The following is a 13597-nucleotide window of genomic DNA, read 5'->3' as shown; positions in this document are numbered from 1 at the left end:
GTGGGTCACCTGAGGTCAGGAGTTCAGCACCAGCCTGGCCAACATGGTGAAACCTCATCTCTACTAAAAATACAAAAATTAACCAGGTGTGGTGGCGGGTCCCTGTAATCCCAGCTACGCAGGGGGCTGAGGCAGGAAAATAGCTTGAACCCCGGAGGCAGAGGTTGCAGTGAGCTGAGGTCATACCACTGCACACCAGCTTGGGTAGCAAGAATGAAACTGTCTCAAAAAAAAAAGTTACTTAGAAGGGGTTAATTCTGGCATGTTTATGGAATTCTTATTCTCCTTTTAGTGGGGCAAAGAAAAGATTCTTAAACTCAAAAATGTAGGATAAAGAAATTTACAGAGATTTTTGCTTTTTAAAGCATTGATCTTATGCTGTCTAGGTTTTAGTTTTGCTTTACTACGCAGTTTTTAAAGGAATATTTCAAGAAATGTTGGTTATTTATTAAACAGGAATATTTGTACCTGTGTGGCAAAGAGACTTATTTGGAATATTCTCTAGCAAACTAGATACTTACCCTTGCAGTATTTAGAAATTACTTCTTCCCCTTGGTTGTGTTGTTTAGAGTTGGATTTTCAGTAGAAATCTTTCTAGAGCTCTGACATGACTTGAGACTTTGTCATTTTTTTTTTTTTTGAGGTGGAGTTTCACTCTTATTGCCCAGGCTGGAATGCAATCTTGGCTCACTGCAACCTCTGCCTCCCAGGTTCAAGCAATTCCCCTGCCTTAGCCTCTTGAGTAGCTCGGATTACAGGCATGCACCACCACACCCGGCTAATTTTTGTATTTTTAGTAGAGACAGGGTTTCACCATGTTGGCCAGGCTGGTCTCAAACTCTTGTCTTCAGGTGATCCCGATGCTTCGGCCTCCCAAAGTGCTGGGACTGCAGCTGTGAGCCACCATGCCCAGCCTGTTTTTCTTTGAAAGATAAATTTTTTAACATAATGTTTTACATACAAACATTCAAGGGTACTTTGGCTTTAAGAACTTCAGGATTTCTGGTGCAGGAAAAGTGCTTGAAGCAGTATCACCATGATTTGAAATATTAAAAAGTCTGGTGAACCAGACGCTGAGTCATAACAGTCATCTGTGTTCAAGGGATCCTTTCATTGATCATTTTGTTATTATGCTGCCCTTCACAGAAGGCAATGTCCAGGGCAGGATCATGTGGCCCCTGGCAAATGCTGATCTGTGATGTAATAGAAATTATATGAATTCACGGTCTTTATTAACAGTTTAATCATGCTATAATATAGTCTTTTTGTCTTGTTCAGGGCTGGTATTGGGGTGCCCTGATTGAATTACTTGGATTTAAACAATAAACTGTGGGCTCTGGACTTACACAGTAGAGGCCTTTACTGTTTCTTTGTAGGCGATGGGGGTCCCAGCCTTTGAAACATTTTTTTCCCTTTTTGTAGTGAGGGTGCCACTGAGGAGTTCAGCTTTTGTCAGTGTCCCCATAGTGGCAGACGGGAGTGCTATCCTATGGCCTAATTAGTCAAGACTTTTCTTTCATTTAATAGAAATCAGCTTTAATTTCTAGCTTTAATTTTTATTTTTACCCTTAATTATACAAGTAAGATAGAAATATTTTCTTTGCAAGAATTAAAACATTGCATATAGGCCTTAAATTTCCTCTTATTTCCTCTGAATAATCCTGATTCCAGTCATCTTGCTGAACACCCTAGTTCTAAGAATCGACCCTTGCTTTTCTAGAGAAATAATTCCACATGCCAGTTTTGTCTCTTCCTTTTACAGCTGTATACCACTTCTGGGTCATTTTGCATTGCCTAGGACTTACAGAATAATGTTTCACAAATAGTAGTAGTCACAGGCATCCATATCTGGCTTCTGACTTTTTCATCATTGTTTTCTGTGGGTTACTTGACCAGTTACTTGATCAGTTTCCTTAATTACTACTTGGGCAACCTTCCCAGTATTGGTATGTACTTCCTAGTATTAGTATATTCCCAGATGAACTAAGAGTGTTTTTTTATGCGTTGAGATTTATGGTATACTTCTTCCTCTTCCTTCAAGATAATGTATTCTTTTTTTTACATTTAATCTGTTAATGTGATGGATTACCTATTTGTATATTTTCAATCATTGAACCACCTTGTTTTTTTAGATAAAGTCTATTACACATCATTCTATAAACCCTGCTGAATTTCATTTGCCAACATTTATTTCAGATTCTTTTAATCTGTGTCCAACAATGAGAATGGTTTTCTTTTACAATTTGTTTTGAATTTTTGGTATCAGAGCTATACTAACTTTGTAGTGGAAAATACATATAATTTGAAAAATTTTGTGTCTGTATGTAAGGCCTCCATTTCAGTTCTATTTCATATTGCCTTAAGTTGTCTCTTTATTGTATTTGCCTTTTTAATGAACCAGATTTTGGTTTTGTCATTTTTTAAATAAACAGGGTTATGCTATAAACTTCCTTCATTATTACTTGGGCAACCTTCCCAGTATTGGTATGTTGTTTCTTTTTTTCCCTAAGAATTCTTTAAGAGTATATTTCAACTTCTGGGCGTACTGATTTTTCATTGACTTATATGTGATCAATTTCTGCAGATGTTTCCTGTGTCTTTGGTACATTGTTAACTGTACAACTAAAATTTGCTTCCTGCCTTATCTATGCTCTTTGATTCAAGAAGGCTGAGTCTCCTGCTAGGTGTGTAAATAACCAAAACATTTCCTTCCTTGAGAGACCCCCAGGCCCTGCCCCAAGTCATTTCATGAAATACAAGGAAAACCTCAAATACAATGAACATTTTATTTTAAAAAAATCTAACTCACCACTTGGTAAAAGGTTACCAAATGTTTATGACAGAGGAAATAAATGCCCTGGTATTAGAAAGACAATAAGAATAAAAAAGACCTTTAGTTCTCAGGAACCAGTGTTAGAGAACTCTGATATACAACCCCCAGAAATGAGGCAGAGATAGATGAAATGTTTCAACCTGCGTTAAAAAAAAAAAAAATGCCATCAGGCGAAAAGACGGGGAGCACAAGGAACAGCACTGCCGATTTTAAGAGGGAGACCACCCTAACCAAAAACCAGAAATCACCACTTTGTTCTTGGAAGGGGAATGGACATTAAACAGAACTTAAAATCACGGACTAAGAGAGCATTATATTAAATAACTCTTTCCTTAAAAATGGCCTGACCACAGGAACAAATCTGTAAACACAGGGTAATTTTTTTTCCCTAAAGAGTCAGTTTAATTTCAAAAGACACTTTCACTGTTCTAAATGAGAAGATTTTAAACATTTTTTCCTATATAATACAGCATCACTTACAATTTTATTTAAAGACAGTTGATTCAGGTGTGCCTTGGACTGGAAAGAAGTCAAATATTTTCCCCGTTACCGTTTCTCAAAACTCATGTCATAGATGGTTTTATAGATGACATCAATGCTGTTTAAAAATCACTGAGGACTGAGTTGGGCCTGGTTATATTAGAAGTGAAGGCAAAGATGGTTTAATCCCCAACTGCTAAGTATTAGATAAGAGATGATGGTCTTCTCACTCACCAAAGCCACATGACCCATAAAACAGGGCCCTGCTTCCTTGATTCATCTTCCACCAAAGTCTAAACATGAGAAGGTTTTTACTATTTTAAAATCTTGATAAAGCAATTGATGAAAACTTCAAAAAAGAAACACAGAGCATCCCTAAATACAATGTCTTGTTTACGTCCAATAGACTTAGGTCTCCAAAGAAGCATCATCTTTTTTTGTTGTATTATTTCCTTTGGCTCTGAAAAGGGACAGAGCCTCCTCTTAGCTGAAGCTCTCCATTCACAGCACTTCAGTCCTTGCTTTTTCTTCTAAACAGACTCAGCTTTTTGCAGAGTTTTTGCTTTAACAAAGCAGGATTGTCACCAAGGTCCATATTGACATGAGAGTCTTTAGTTGAAGCTTGTTTTCTAACTTGCTCCTTTCTTCTCCCATTCCTAGGGTACCATTCAAATACCAGCACCCACCCACAAAAAAGAAAGTTAGTTATCCACTGTAGCAACCTTGACATACATAGAAAAAAATGTGAGAAAAACTATTTTCAGCATATAAATAGGCATAGAGATGACAAATATGTTTCAAACCATGTGTGTTCATCACTGCTTAGCACACCTATTCAGAGATTTTGAGACTCTGGCACAACAAAGAGTGCTGTAAGTGATGTCTGCCACAGCAGCAAGGGAGCGGAGGCTCAGATGCTTGCATGGATTTATTAGCCACTGTTGTGGGTGCCTCCAAATATGTCTAGCAGGTAAGCAGGATAGGAGCAGAGTCTGCCAAAAGCAAAGGCAGCCCTAGGCATGTTCTTTAATGTACAAATGAGTAAATGACACTTTTTGTCTAGCCCTCAGGGAGAAACCCCATCATAGCGTGCATTCCTCATTTACAACTTGCTGTGAACTTTGCCACTAGTTGGGTGGGCAGTTCATACCACCTATATGAGTCTGTTTTAGTTTTAATGGTAGAAGTCCTGTGGGGGTCACTGACTTTTTGATTTAAAAACTCAGTCACAATCTGTCCCTGAACTGCAGCTGTCCCCCTGGAATCTACCCATAACTGTGTGGAAGGCAAGGACACTTGAACCGAGTGCAGGCACCTTTCTGGTTGGTCAGTGCCAGAGACTGAGCCAAAGGGATGGCATTCCAGAGCCACTACCCCTCCCTGGTGAGCGCTGAGCCCTCGTTCAGAGCAGGTGCCAAACCCACAAAGCACCACCTGGGTCAGAAGATGGGCCCTACCTTAGTGACAATTCTGGCACTCTTAGGGAGCCTGAGAGTGGCTACTTACCTTGGCTTTCTGGAGGACTGTGCCTTTGCCTGTGACCATCACCGAGAGAGGCCTGTTCTTGAGCGTGGTTGCAGAGTTGACTGGGGTACAGTCTGGGGCGGAGGTGGGTGTGACAGCTTTGGGCTGTGGTTACAGGAGGAGAGCAGGGACTGAGTCAAGGGGAGGGACATGTGACCCACCTGCCCCGACCCATGTCCAGAGAGCCCTGCAAGCAGGCCAGGGGTCGTGGCTCCGGCACTCACGCGGGGGCTCACGTTCTCCAGGTGGGTGGTGTCCACGGTGGTGCCCAGCGTCACAGGTCCCGCCTCAGCCTTCTTCAGGTTGTCCTTTACCTCCATGATGCTGAGTTCCAGGTCCACGCGCCTACTCTCCTCGACCCGGCACTCCTCGTCAATTTCCTTCAGCTTCTGCTCCAGGCTGGCCAGGACTTCCTTGTCTGGAGAGAGAATTATGCAGACCTCAGAGAATACCATTTGAGCCCAGGCCAGGGAGCCCTGTTGGGTGGAGGCAGGATCTACACACTCCGCCACCCCCACCCGAGAAGAACCACAGGTCTGCCCCCAACACTCAGAGCTGGGAGGAGCCTGGGTGCTCGGGGCAGCCTGGAGGCCTGCACTAGCATTCTGCAAAGGCTGGCAGGCTCTGGGGGAGGAGAGCTCTGGCTTCACTAAAGGGCACGAATCTGAGGCCCAAGTCCCTTCTTGTAGCTTCTCAGAGACTCTGGGTTGTTTTGACAGCAACCCAAAAGAGTGAGGGGCTTTATTCACGGCCTGTGGAGGAGGGCTGGGCAGCTTGACTTGCCCCACCGAGTTCCTTCAATCCTCTGACTTCCCTAGGCCTAACAGAGCAGGAGTCCTCAGCCCTGGCTCCTCCTCTTAACCCTGGACCTCTCGGATTGATGCTGCCACACCATGGAATGATACCTATGGCTTGTATCCTAGGAGCTCACAGCTAGAGGAAAGGAGGGTTTCACATGTGTACCACATAGCATCCTGAGCACAGGGCCGCTATTTAAGGAAAATTCACAGGTGCTATTGAAGGACCATCTCTAAAGAGAGAAGGAACGAAAAAGTATGCCAATGATGTTTTGAGGAATGGAGTTTAAAAAAATACAGTTCAGGCTGGGTGCAGCGGCTCATGGCTGTAATCCCAGCACTTTGGGGGGCCGAGGCAGGCAGATCACTTGAGGCCAGGAGTTCGAGACCAACCTGGCCAACATGGAGAAACCCCATCTGTACTAAAAATACAAAAATTAGGTGGGCGTGGTGGCACATGCCTGTAAACCCAGATACTTGGGAGACTGAGGCAGGAGAATCACTAGAATCCAGGAGGCAGAGGCTGTAGTGAGCTAAGACCATACCACTGCACTCCAGCCTGGGCAACAGAGCAAGATGCTGCCTCAAAAAAAAAAAGAAAAAAAAATACAGTTCAGATTTAGAGGTCGGTATCAATACTTTGAGAATCACTTTTTGAGGATCTGTGGCTTATTAACCCAGGACCAACAGGGCTTATTTGCCAGGTGAGTGACTTACAATGAAAATTCTTTCTCTTCCTCCACCTAGAATATCCACAAAGGAGACGAAGGGGTGCGAATCCCAGGTGCCCTCCTCACAGCCCCAGCTCAGTGCTTTCTTGGGGCTTTCAGAGAACTGTCTTAGAGGAACCCCTGGCCACGTTCATCAGCTCAGGCCCCACCCTCTAGTCTCAGCTGGGTGGTAAAGAAGCCCGGCTACTGCCCCATACCTCTGTGCACTGGCAATACCCAAGACTGCTGAACCCTCAAAATCAGAGCTGCGCATTTAGAGAGAGAAGGCAGGTCGGTGGCTGTCTAGGGATAGGAGCAGGGGAAACAGAGCAGCTGCGAATGGGTACAGGCTTCTGAAACGGAGTGTGGCGATGGTTGTATAACTTTGTGACTACACTAAAAACCACGATTTGCACACTTTAAATGGGTCGATTGCATGATATGTAAATTATGTCTCAAAGCTGTAATTGAAGAAAAGCCAGCGGGTGAGTTCGCACCCTCAAGACCTTCCCTCGTCAGCCAGCTGGGTTTGTCCCAAACCTGCGCTGCTGCTTGTGCTTGTTCATGCAACTCTACAGTTTAAATAAACACAGTTACTCCACGAAAACTAAGTCAAATGCTTTGGAAAGGTTCTAGAAGAGGCAGGTTGCAGCCGGGCACGGTGGCTCGCGCCTGTAATCCTAGCACTGTAGGAGGCCAAGGCAGGTGGATCCCTTGAGCTCAGGAGCTCTAGACCAGTCTGGGCAACATGGCAAGACCTCATCTCAATTTTAACATTTTTTTAATTTTAAAAATTGTAAAGAGGCAGATTGCCAGCAAATAGCTGTCAAATGATAATGTGGTTTGGAAGATGATAATCTAGAAGGACTTCTTGGCAAGTGCCTTAAGGTTTTGTTCTTGGCAAGTGCCTTAAGGTTTTGTTCACTTTAAAGAAATGAAGGCTGATGCATTAACAGGTGTAGTTAATGCATGGAGGATGACAGAAGACTCCAGTCAGCTGAGCAGGGCTCAGAAAGTCTGCGGTTCCAGGTCCTCAGAAGACGGGCCAAGGAATATGCATTTAAATGACAATAAAATACTTAAAGCCTAAGCATAATCCTACAAAACTTCCTCCTTTAACTAGCTTTTACGATGACCTGCTGGTCCTGCTGACGTTCAGTTAGAGGTGTTTCTCTGTGCAGGAGGATGACCTTTCAGACATGATTGGAGGAGAGAGGACATGCAGGGAGCACCCACCTAGGCCCAGGGTGAAAGGGGCCAGGGCCACCAGGTGACAGATCTTCCCCCAAAAAGTGCAAGCCTACACGGCCCTCTGAACTGAGGGTCCCTCCCTACTGGGAGGCCTCTTACCTGTGCATTTCAATAGGGTCTCCTTCAGCTCCCGTTTCTCTTTCCGGAGCTGAGCCAGGTGCCCTCGGATTTCCTCCTTCTTCTTTTCAAGCCTCTCCTTCTCCTCTGTGTAGCGCTTCACCTCAGCTTCTGTCCGATTCTTGCCAAGCTTGATCTCTACAGACCCAGAGAGAGAAGCCCCAGGTCAGCCCGGCTGGACCACGAAGGCTGTCCCCAGTCTACTCCTCAGGCTCACACAGAACCTGGGGCTTTGATACAGGAGCAGAGCTGGATGCCAAGCCAGCCTAGCAGGGGTAGGAAAGGAAGCTGGGCCCATATCTTAGTTGCTATGTGACCCTGGACAGGTCCCTCTGCCTCTCTGAACCTATTTCCTAACCTGAAAAGGATGGTGTGATGGTTAATACTGAGTGTCAACTTCATTGAAGGATGCAAAGTGTTATTGCTGGGTGTGTCTGTGAGGGTGCTGCCAAAGAAGATTAACATTTGAGTCAGTGGACTGGGAGGGGCAGACCCACCCTCAGTCTGGGTGGGCAACACCTCATCAGCTGCCAGCGTGGCTAGAATAAAGCAGGCAGAAGAACGTGGAAGAACTTGACTCACTGAGTCTTCCCCAGCCTTCGTCATTCTCCCATGCTGGATGCTTCCTGCCCTTGAACATCAGGCTCCAAGTTCTCCAGCTTTTGGGCTCTTGGACTTACAGTGGTTTGCCAGGGGCTTTCGGGCCTCTGGCCACAGACTGAAGGCTACACTGTCAGCTTCCCTACTTCTGAGGTTTTGGGACTTGGACTGATCCACTGGCTTCCTTGCTCCTCAACTCACAGAAGGCCTATCATGGGACTTTACCTCGTGATCATGTGAGTCAGTTCTCCTCAATAAACTCCCCTTCATATATACATCTATCTTGTTAGTTCTGTGTCTCTAGAGAACCCCGACTAATACCAATGGAATCGGGTAACTTCCCCAAGCACAAGTACCTGCACTGGTCACGCGCAACCTGTCCTTCACAGGTGGGCTGGCACCAGGCGGGGTAGCCACCAGGGTGTCGGGGCAGCTTGGTGGGAAGGAGATTCTCTGCTGTTCAGTTTGGATTTTGACAGTGGGGATTCTCAGGGAAGGCTCCTCAGGCTCCAAACTCTCCAGCTGCTTTGGGAGAAAGCAGACACAACTCAGTGGCTGATGGGGCTGGGGAGGTGGTCTGGCTCACCTTCAGGGGAGGGTCTGTACCTGCTCCTCCAGGTTCTCTGGACACTTTATGCAGGGCTCATCTGGGGTGGGACCTGGGTCTGGATCTGCAGGGAGGGACTCAGTCACATTGTCCAGGCGGGACAAGGTCGGGGAAGCCTGGGCCTGTGCACTGCTGGGGCCGTGCAGAAAGGACTTGACAGGTGTGAGGTCCAGGTACACTCGGTCAGATTCTCTCTTATTTGGGTCATCCGCAGCAGGGATGGCTTCCTCGGTAGGCTCCACCTGCAGGAGAGAGAAGAGTTGCAGGCATGCACCATTACGTCTGCTCCCTAGCTGTGGAGGGGGCACCAGCCCTGCCTCGCAGCTCCTGTGCCCACCTCACGATATTCCCAGAGATCTCCCTGCCTCCTAGGGGGGGGCACTGGTTGAGTCCTGGATGTGCCATTCGAGGTGGAAGATCCAGACACAGCACTTCACTTCCCTGAACCTTATAAGTTCCTCATCTGTAAGGAGGAAAATAGCAGCACCTTCCCATCAGGTGGTTAGGATTGAAGATCATCTGCAGGAGGTCCCCAGCTCAGCCAGGGGTCAGTGCCCAGCACATGCAAGCTGCCATCCGTGTGATCATCACACCTCAACGATCGATTTGGATCCAGAAGCCTACTGGTGCCTCCACTCCCAATTCCACCACCACACCCCTAGCCCTGACCAGAGTGGTCTATGGTGTTTCATCTAGATAAGTCCCCGAGCCAAGCAAACTGCACAGCCTCGCATATAAGAGACAGCCTTGCTACACTCAGGTGTCTGCACTAATGGCCTGGTAGATGATTCAGAACTTGCTGATCTCAGGGACACTCTAATGATCTCTGGCACCCAGGCGTTGAGGTTTGCAGGAGGAAGTCTGGAGAGCCCCAAGTCACTGCCTGGCCAGGTCCTTACCACAGCTGTGAGCTCCGACAGTTCCACGTCATCATATAGCTCCTCCTGGCAGTCCTGGCTAGGCAGGCCATCGATGTAAGTGTTGGGCTCTGAGAACTTTCTCTGCATCAGTCTAGAAACAGGGCAAGGTGGCAGGCGTGAAGCACCTGGGACAGGGTGGTGAAAGCACCAGGCTCCAAGAATCCCCAGTGATGAGTGGTTGCCGTGAAAGCGGTGGCCGCACAAGAGATCTGGAGTGGACATCCACCTCCATGGATCTGAGGGTGCCTCCTCCCTCTTTTCCCAGTGCCTTCTTCCTGGAATTCTTGGTTCCAGATTTTCCTCCCAGAAAGACAGCCTTCCCTTGCCATGCCCTCCTCCTAGGATCCCTTTGCCATCCATCTTCTCCCCAGTTCCTCCCTTCTAGGATCTTCTTCCAGCAACCACAACGAAAATCTCTTCTCATTTAATCTTCACAATACACTCAGGGCCGTGCAGGCCAGACACTATCTCCGTTTGGTCCATGAGAAAACGGATTGTGTTTCAGTGGCTCAGCCGGCTTCCACTAGACTGGCCCTACTACCCTGACCAGAGAACACCTCTCCCTCAGCCCCAGTTTGCTCATCTGGAAACAGAAGTACTACCCCCGACCTGCTTTTCTCCAGGGTGTGCTGAAGACCCAGTGAGGGATTCACTGGGGGGAGGAGGAGGAGGAGGTCAGGAAAGGTGACAGCACTGCCTGGAGGAGCTGGAGAGTCCAGCTGCAGCTAAGGATGCCAGCACCGCCCTAGGGGCCCGGAGCCTGGCTCAGCTCCTGGCTCTCAGCTCAGCTCCTGGCTCTGGGCCGGGCCTCCTGAGGGCTGCTCCTGGGCTTTGCAGCTTCCCTGCAGGCAGAGCAGAGTGGAACCCCAGGCTCTCTGCTACCCCTGGCTCCGGCTGACCCAGGGCCTACAGCATGGCCAGGAATGGGAGAGTGTACAGAGAAAGGGCCCAGATTACTCACAATAGAGAGTTTTTGGCTGCACTCACAATACAGGAAACCCTGTCGGCATCCACATAGTCATAGGTGAACTCTTCTGGGTCTGTCTTGGAGCCTGATTCAGACAGCAGGAGACCCAGCCAGTGGCCCATTTCCTGGGAAGACTTGGCCTGGAACGAGGCCGAGAGAGACATGAGCAGGGCTGGGCTGGGCTGGGCTGTGCTCCCTGGTGCCAGCCCCTCCCCACCAGGCCATGCCCATACCTCTATCCCCAAACCCACCCACGAAAGCCCCTGGGACAGCCTGGGGCCATGCTCCTCCTAATCACCAGCATTTCCCACCCCCCAGTGGCCCCAAATGACATTTCCTGTCAGTGACTTCTTTTTTTTTTTTTTTTTTTTTTTTTTTTGGTTTTTTTTTTTTTTTTTTTTTTTTTTTTTCCTTTTTTTTTTTTTTTTTTTTTTTTTTTTTTTTTTTTTTTTTTTTTTTTTTTTTTTGAGAGGGAGTCGCTTTTGTTGCCTAGGCTGGAGTGCACTGGCCTGATCTCGGCTCACCGCAACCTCCACCTCCTAGGTTCAAGCAATTCTCCTGCCTCAGCCTCCTGAGTAGCTATGACTGCAGGCATACACCACCATGCCCAGCTAATTTTTGTATTTTTAGTAGAGACGGGGTTTCACCTTATTGGCCAGGCTGGTCTCTAACCCCTGACCTTGAGATCCGCCCGCCTCAGCCTCCCAAAGTGCTGGGATTACAGGCGTGAGCCACCGTGCCTGGCCCCTGTCAGTGACATCTTGATGCTACCTCAATAATGCTGTGGACTTTTGTCCCGAGGGCTATATGTGATTTATATACATTGTGTCTCCGGGAGGTGAAAACTGTTAGTTATCACCAGGTGATTACTATTAATAATTGTTAACGTGATCACCTGTTAATAGTTTAAATGATTATCAAAAATTGTGTGTCTTTTGACACTTGTATTTTATGAACAATGCATGTCATCTTATCACCCTAATCCCATACACAACAAGACTGCCTGGATCCCTAAGAAACAATACTCAAATTTATTTTTGTTCATGACTTCAGTAAAGTCAGGACGTCGTAAATGCCTTACACCAGCTCAGCTACTAAATCATGATCTAAATCCCAGTGAATCTGGTAATTTTTTCCCAGGGGACAATGCATTCTAATCTAATTTATACATTGGGTACCTCTATTAAAATGTCAACATGGTTTCTTACCTTTATAATGAGAAAAAAACTGCACATTTTATAAAAGCTACAGGTTTACTTTCATGAGGAGAATCAGCCCCCTTTGGTATAACCCATAGCTCCAGAACATTTGCTGCTACATTCATCAAAGAGGCCATGATGAGCAGAATTTGACATTTAGTTGGTTTCCTTTTCCCAGTTATTAATTTTTTTAGACAGAATCTTGCTCTTTTGCCCAGGCTGGAGTGCAGTGGTGTGATCTTGGCTCACGGTAACCTCTGCCTCCCGGGTTCAAGTGATTCTCCTGCCTCAGTCTCCTGAGTAGCTGGGATTGTAGGCATGCGCGACCATGCCCGGCTAATTTTGTATTTTTAGTAAGTTCTGGGTTTCTCCATGTTGGTCAGGCTGGTCTCAAACTCCTAACCTCAGGTAATCCGCCCGCCTTGGCTGCCTAAAGTGCTGGGATCACAGGTGTGAGCCACCTCGCCCGGCCAGTTGGGTGATTTGCTGAGTAACATCACACTCCCAAACTAGGACGTACGTGCCACAAGGACAGGGAGCCCCTATTGTTCTTGTCCACCATATTCCTGTGCTGAGGACATGTTTACTGATGGGGAAGGGATGAATGGATGAATGAATATAAGCTATAAACTGGGCCCTGGGAAACAATTGCGATGTAGGTCTTTCAGCCACCAGAGGGCAGGATTGGAGCAAGGTTTGGATGGGGACCTCCTCCTCAAAGACTAAGTGAACGGGGCATTCGTGGGCAAGTGTGTGCTTCCAGGAGTGGAAGGGACTCGGTCTCTGCCTGCCGACGCCCGTGAGGCATTATGTCACTCCTTATTTTTGTAAATGTAACATCATATCAAACAGAGGGTGGGGAGTGAGAGGAATGTAATTGTATCACAAAGCGATTTTTCCCCCAGATAAGCTCGAACAGTGTAGTTTTTATGTACTGGGCCTAGAGGCTCTCCCAACTGGTGACACCCAAACAAAACAGCACCCACTTTGAATTCCCAGCAGCTTAGAGAGTTATAAATACTCCTGCCCTAAGTGCAGGAAGTAGCTCATGGTCCCACTCATATAGCACAACCACCCTGAGATCAGAAAAGGAATGGAAATTTTTAAAAATGCAAACAATCTCAGACAAAGGAAGTAAAAATAACGCACGCGGCGATTGATTCTTCCTTGGTAGGATTACAGTCCTGGAGACTGGCAGCAAACAGCCACCACCACCACACCCTGGCTGGCCCTGCTCCCTGCCCCACAGGCCAGTGGTACCTCAAGCTTGGCCAGCTCCTCGCCCTTGTGGAGGATGCGGAAGGAGTACAGGTGGTCAGGGCTGGGGTCTGGGACCACCTCGCAGCCCACCAGACTGAGGGGTTGCTGGGCCACCTTGCTCCGGTTCCGGTCCTGGTAGAAGTGCAGGTGATTGTCCCTGACAGAGCACCAGCGAGACTTCCACTGGCTGTTCACCAGCACATTCAGGTAACCTGCAGGAGGACATGCAGATGCAGGAGATGGGGCTGCAGGAGGGGATGGGGCTGCAGGAGGAGATGGGGCTGCAGGAGGGGATGCAGATGCAGGAGGGGATGGGGCTGCAGGAGGGGATG

The 13597-nt window shown here is 47.3% G+C and overlaps 1 protein-coding gene and 1 long non-coding RNA gene across 7 annotated transcripts in view; one reads left to right on the top strand and one right to left on the bottom strand.

Annotated features, from left to right (window-relative positions):
- Positions 1–877: 877 nt before the first annotated feature.
- Positions 878–13597, top strand: part of LOC108314787 — a 29995-nt gene continuing 17275 nt past the window's right edge. Inside the window, exon 1 of the long non-coding RNA XR_001829657.2 lies at positions 878–3362. This is a non-coding gene — a long non-coding RNA (uncharacterized LOC108314787). The remainder of the gene's footprint in view (positions 3363–13597) is intronic.
- The window catches only part of AFAP1L2 (actin filament associated protein 1 like 2), a 113083-nt gene continuing 102850 nt past the window's right edge, over positions 3365–13597 (bottom strand). For 4 of the 6 annotated variants that reach the window (XM_017543859.2, XM_017543856.2, XM_017543857.2 and 1 more), the window contains 9 exons: positions 13266–13477; positions 10801–10946; positions 9819–9930; positions 8919–9161; positions 8669–8837; positions 7695–7850; positions 5062–5255; positions 4820–4942; positions 3365–3969 (listed from right to left, as the gene is read on the bottom strand). In XM_017543859.2, coding sequence (XP_017399348.1) covers positions 3943–3969; positions 4820–4942; positions 5062–5255; positions 7695–7850; positions 8669–8837; positions 8919–9161; positions 9819–9930; positions 10801–10946; positions 13266–13477 — 1382 coding nt within the window. In that variant the 3' untranslated portion in view covers positions 3365–3942. The remainder of the gene's footprint in view (positions 3970–4819; positions 4943–5061; positions 5256–7694; positions 7851–8668; positions 8838–8918; positions 9162–9818; positions 9931–10800; positions 10947–13265; positions 13478–13597) is intronic. The other 2 variants (XM_037743991.1, XM_037743992.1) reach the window with 1 other exon arrangement.

Source organism: Cebus imitator, unplaced genomic scaffold (assembly GCF_001604975.1).
Source record: "Cebus imitator isolate Cc_AM_T3 unplaced genomic scaffold, Cebus_imitator-1.0 Scaffold161, whole genome shotgun sequence".
NCBI classification, from domain to species: Eukaryota; Metazoa; Chordata; class Mammalia; order Primates; family Cebidae; genus Cebus; species Cebus imitator.
This window is presented reverse-complemented; position numbering and strand designations above follow the sequence as displayed.